This window comes from Vicia villosa, linkage group LG7 (genome assembly GCF_029867415.1).
Source record: "Vicia villosa cultivar HV-30 ecotype Madison, WI linkage group LG7, Vvil1.0, whole genome shotgun sequence".
Lineage (NCBI taxonomy): Eukaryota > Viridiplantae > Streptophyta > Magnoliopsida > Fabales > Fabaceae > Vicia > Vicia villosa.
The window spans coordinates 133,157,321-133,162,090 of NC_081186.1; the positions used below are offsets into that span (position 1 = coordinate 133,157,321).

General features: G+C 34.2%; 1 protein-coding gene across 1 annotated transcript; it reads left to right on the top strand.

The window, feature by feature from the left end:
• The first annotated feature begins 329 nt into the window (after positions 1-329).
• LOC131616828 (chloride conductance regulatory protein ICln-like) lies at positions 330-4,529 on the top strand. The gene is made up of 7 exons (XM_058888272.1): positions 330-640; positions 739-862; positions 1,765-1,885; positions 2,182-2,241; positions 2,325-2,390; positions 2,496-2,581; positions 4,116-4,529. The coding sequence occupies exons 1-7, from the start codon at positions 495-497 to the stop codon at positions 4,188-4,190; spliced, it is 678 nt and encodes a 225-aa protein (XP_058744255.1). The 5' UTR covers positions 330-494; the 3' UTR covers positions 4,191-4,529.
• Positions 4,530-4,770: the final 241 nt, after the last annotated feature.

Genomic DNA, 4,770 nt, shown 5'->3' on the forward strand with positions numbered 1-4,770 from the left:
CACCTATTGCTAGAACGTAGGCGCCATTGGGCCTGGCGAATCCATATTGGGCTAAACGTTGTCGCCACCCCCTGGCGACAACGTGTGATTTAAAAAAAAAAAAAAGACATTTTGGAATTTTTTTTGAAAAGTTGGTTATTTTTAAATTTTTTTAAAAAAAAGTGGATATTAAAAAAAAATTGGAAATCATTTATTCAGTCAACTCGGCCAAATGCCTTACACTTTCTTTTATTTAAAATTAAACTAAACTAAATAAAAAAATCTTCGCAAATATTGGTATCACAGTGTACTAGTATAATAGTAGTAGCTCACACAATTAGTTTGGAATTTGAGCGGCGAATTTTTAACTTTTCACTAATTCAGTAACACTACATTTTCATAGTAAGAATCACATTTCACCCGTCCCAACCAAAACCCCTGGAAAACCCTAGACTCCAAGTTCTCCCAGAGTCACCAATTTCGAGTAAAGAAACAACAGGGAAAGAGAACAAGAAATGGCGTTAGGGTTACGATCGATAACCGGAGAACCAGCAATCGACAGAGAGAACGGTGAAGAAGTGATGCGCGTCCAACCCGGCGTCGACATAGCTCTCGCCAATCTTCCTCGCGAATCACCAGGCACTCTTTACATTACAACCAAGTAAGTATAGTTCTGACACAATCTCAATCACTCGTTCATTCTGATTTGTAGATCATAATTCTTGCGGTTGTTTATTAGTGTTGTTCTTGGTTTTACAGGCAAGTGATATGGGTTAGTGATGTTGATAAATCTAAAGGATATGCTGTTGATTTCTTGTCGATTTCTCTTCATGCCGTTTCTAGAGATCCCGAGGCTTACTCTGTTCCTTGTCTCTATACTCAGGTGCTTATAAGTTATAACCAAGCTTTTTCGCTGTATTTTTATGGTGTATACTCAAATTGATATAGTTTAGTGTTTGGGGAAATCAATTTGTTACTTAATGATGTGAAATGTAGGTTAAATTAGTCTTTAAATACTCAATGAGTGTGACTCAGTTGGTTAAGCAGGGTTGAGTTTATGGTATGGGAGGACTGGGGTTCTATCTCGGCTTAACATACTCTTGGACCAAGAGTAACAGAACCGAACTAAAGTTAAAATAACTGAACCGTTGTGTTTGGTTAGTGAACCGAACCATATTGCACAAACAACTATCGAACCGAGCCACATGGCAAATAAGTCGAACCGAAATTGAAAATGAAAAATGCTAAAAACAATTAAAAACTTTTTATTAAAAAGATTACATAAAAGTATAACGGTTCTGTTTGGGAAAATGACTTCTAACAGTTTGGTACGATTCAGAATTTCGAAGTGTTATACCAAACCAATAATTTTGGTTCGATTCAGTTCTTGGTAAATTGTAACGGTTTGGTTCGAGTGATCTTTTACTATGTTTCGGTTTGATTCGGTTTGTTTTTCTGACTGAATTGTTCCATGAACAACCATACTATTGGAAAGAGGTATAGATGAATCAAAGCTGCTGCATAGCACTTCAGTGGAAATTAGTCAAATAGATTTAAAAGGATAAAAATTTGGGGGGATATTATATTATGTGGATTCTTTGAAGTGTCACAAACCCCAAAATAATTAGTTTTAAGATGTTTCTAAATACTGTTATCCTAAAATTACTAATTTGACCTACATTTGGAGTTTTGAAGATTATTCTCAGAAATTATATTATCTATGTGTTTTATTTAATTCTCTTTCTCTTTCTCATTCAATTTTCTGATGCTTATTACTTGGTTTAGATTGAAACAGAGGCTGACGAGGATCTCAATTCCGACAACTCCGATTCAGAAGAATCCACTCATGTTCATGATTTATCCGTTGTTAGAGAGATGAGGCTCATTCCATCTGATCCAACTCAGTGTATGATATTCTTGTTCTTCATCTATTATGTAAACGAATGATGTTAGGTATCACGAGTAAAATAAAAAAGTGTGTGCCACTGTGTACAAGAGTTATTCATCAGTCACTATTGTGTGTGTGCATAAAAGTGTGTAATATAAGAGTTATTGGAGCGGGGTTTTATATTGAAAAAAAATACTGAAATGAGAGGGTGCAGGTGTTATTTATACAAAACTAAACAGAATAACACAAAAAGTTATTTCTGCACACGCGATTTAGTAACATGCTTTTCACCATTTGTTTTTGTTGTATTCCAGTGGATTCTCTGTTTCAAGTATTCTGCGAGTGTGCTGAGCTTAATCCAGATCCAAATAATGGTCAGTGCTGTTTTTTTTCCGCATACCAATAAACTATCCAATTCCCCTCTTTTGTGAATTATTTACTGATTTAATTCTTTTAGAGGAGCAAGAAGAAGAACATCATGATTGGATTTTCAGTGCTGATCAGATGGAAGATGCAGGAGCAGGCATGTGACTGTGGGATTTGATGTCATTTCTTAATCATTCATTTGATTGTTCTTTTTATGTTTTTTTAGTTAGTATATCACTGTTATGATCTATTCTTTTTTCAGAGGATGAAGATTATTTATCTCATAATCCAACCAATACTCTTGGTCATTCAAATGGACATCAGGACCTTGCTCATAACATACTTGATGTACGGTTCTCTACCTTGTATTATATATCGAGTATCTATTTATTGACCCACCAAGATTTAATAAAAAAAATGGTGCATTCATTGCCTATATAGTAAATAAGAGCTTCTAAAGGAAATATTTTATAACTCAAATTCCAAGTTTGTGTTTTGAATCTGATTTTTGAGGTTGGAATGTGAGCTGTATAATCTTTTTCTAGCGGCCTTTTGCTGAATGCACTAAATGCACCGATCTTTGACTGCATTAAACTCTGATATATGTAGGCAGTATGATGTTTTGACATGACGTGCTTTCCACCCCTTTGGATGTTTGTGCTGTGTAATTTTCTGCATATTCTTTGACATTGATTGTTACTTTGTACATGTTCATTAACATGATATGTCTAATTTTCCTGTGTGTTTGCTTGGTTTATTTGTTTAAACTAGTTCTTTGTTGTTCTCTTTTTCATTTTGCTAGTTTTATTTTTATAAATTTATTTAATTTTTCCTGATCTGTTGATCTCATTGAGTTTGGTAAATAACATGATTGGTTAAGCTCTCATTCAATGAGTTTTTATCGTACATATGTTAACAACCTACTTGAGCGTTTATTAAATGAGTGTTTAATGTATAGCTGCTTATCTTAAAGCTGTTTTTTACAGAGACAGAATGCGAGGGGGTACTTCACAATATTCTCTGTATAAACTGTTTCATTTTGAAGAGCGTGTGAAAATTAACTGACAACTGCTTGAGAACATATCATAGTCTAGTTTCACGGCCCCAATGCAATCTTTTTTGTGCTCAGGTGTAGTGTGTGTTGGAGAATGGAGTGGAGAGGGTCTAGTTCATTTATCACTTATCAGCCCCATAACTTTTTGCCAATCTAATGCTTTGTTGATATCATCATCGTAATGATAATTTGAATGTCTTTCGATGGAACACCATCATAGTGTGTATGTCTAATTAATATATTTATCACTTTCTATAATTGGCATGTGATGCATAGGTGATTTTTGAAATCCCGAACTAGAATATTATTTTCTGAGTTAATTAAGTAGTGATTTTTTTTAATGGGAAAGATGGTGTTGTAAAGCACGTGCCATGTTGAAGAAATGTATATTTATTGAAAATGATAAGAGTACCAAAACAATATCTTGATGGTGAATCATATGTTTTATCAAGAAAAACATATTCAAGATCAGTGTTATCAAATTGCGGTGCCATGGCCGCTATGAAGGATATACACGGCAGTTTTTGGGCTCGCAGCAATGGTAAATATCAGCCGATATTGTGGGTTTCTCCGCCATGGACTGCCATTCACCATCAACAACACTGTTAAAGATAATTGTACAAGCCAGTATGCAGTATTCTTATCATATATATTCTTGTGACTTTTGAATTCAAATCTTGAATTTACATTTGATTATGTTGACTCTGCAACCTTCCACCCTTTATATGATCACATTTGATAAACCATATTCATGATACTGTGATTTACCTGATTGTATAACTTTATTCCTTGTGCTCACTTATTTAGTTTTGGTTTGATTGGTTGCAGCTTCAAATCAATGATGAGCGATTTGAGGATGCTGAAGAGACTGAGCATGACGGAGATGAAAGCCATCATCATTGAGTGCCTGCATTTATCTCAGAATAGCATATTCTAGTGTTCAGAATTCTTACCAGCACTCTGTTCTGTAGTTTTTGTACATGTTAACTATTTCAAACATCTGACTAGATTCATAGTGGTTAAGTTTGACCTCATTTCTATTTTTCTTTTAATTTAGAAGAAAGCAACTGAATGTTTGGAATTTTAGTGCTCTTGAATATAGACAATGGACATGTGGGATGTCCTATCCTACCTGAAAGATTAACAGGTGATACATGTATTGGATTTCTAAGGCGCCAAATGAAATTAACATGTTTAGGCAAGATGAATTATGATTCTTCCACTTGCAAAGTTTTTGATACACTTCTAATCTTTTGCATCACTCTCATAAGAGCTTGAAACTCATAAAGCTTCTTAGTTCTTTTTTGTGGTCTCTCCTATAATGCTTCCCTAGAATTTAAGAATTGTGATTAGTTTTTACTTAAATGGTGTGGCTGCAGGTTGGAGTTTTGGAGTGAATAGTTTTGAAGGACTATATTTATATTTTGATATATGTATTTGAATTTGATATATGTATATGATACACGAGCCTATAATATTATGT

Bases quoted from the DNA above. Each gene is read 5' to 3' on its own strand.
- LOC131616828 (XM_058888272.1), top strand. From the start codon at position 495: ATGGCGTTAGGGTTACGATCGATAACCGGAGAACCAGCAATCGACAGA. The intron at 2,242-2,324 runs GTCAGTGCTGTT...TAATTCTTTTAG, and splicing joins TAATCCAGATCCAAATAATG to AGGAGCAAGAAGAAGAACAT. The intron at 2,391-2,495 runs GCATGTGACTGT...TTCTTTTTTCAG, and splicing joins GATGGAAGATGCAGGAGCAG to AGGATGAAGATTATTTATCT.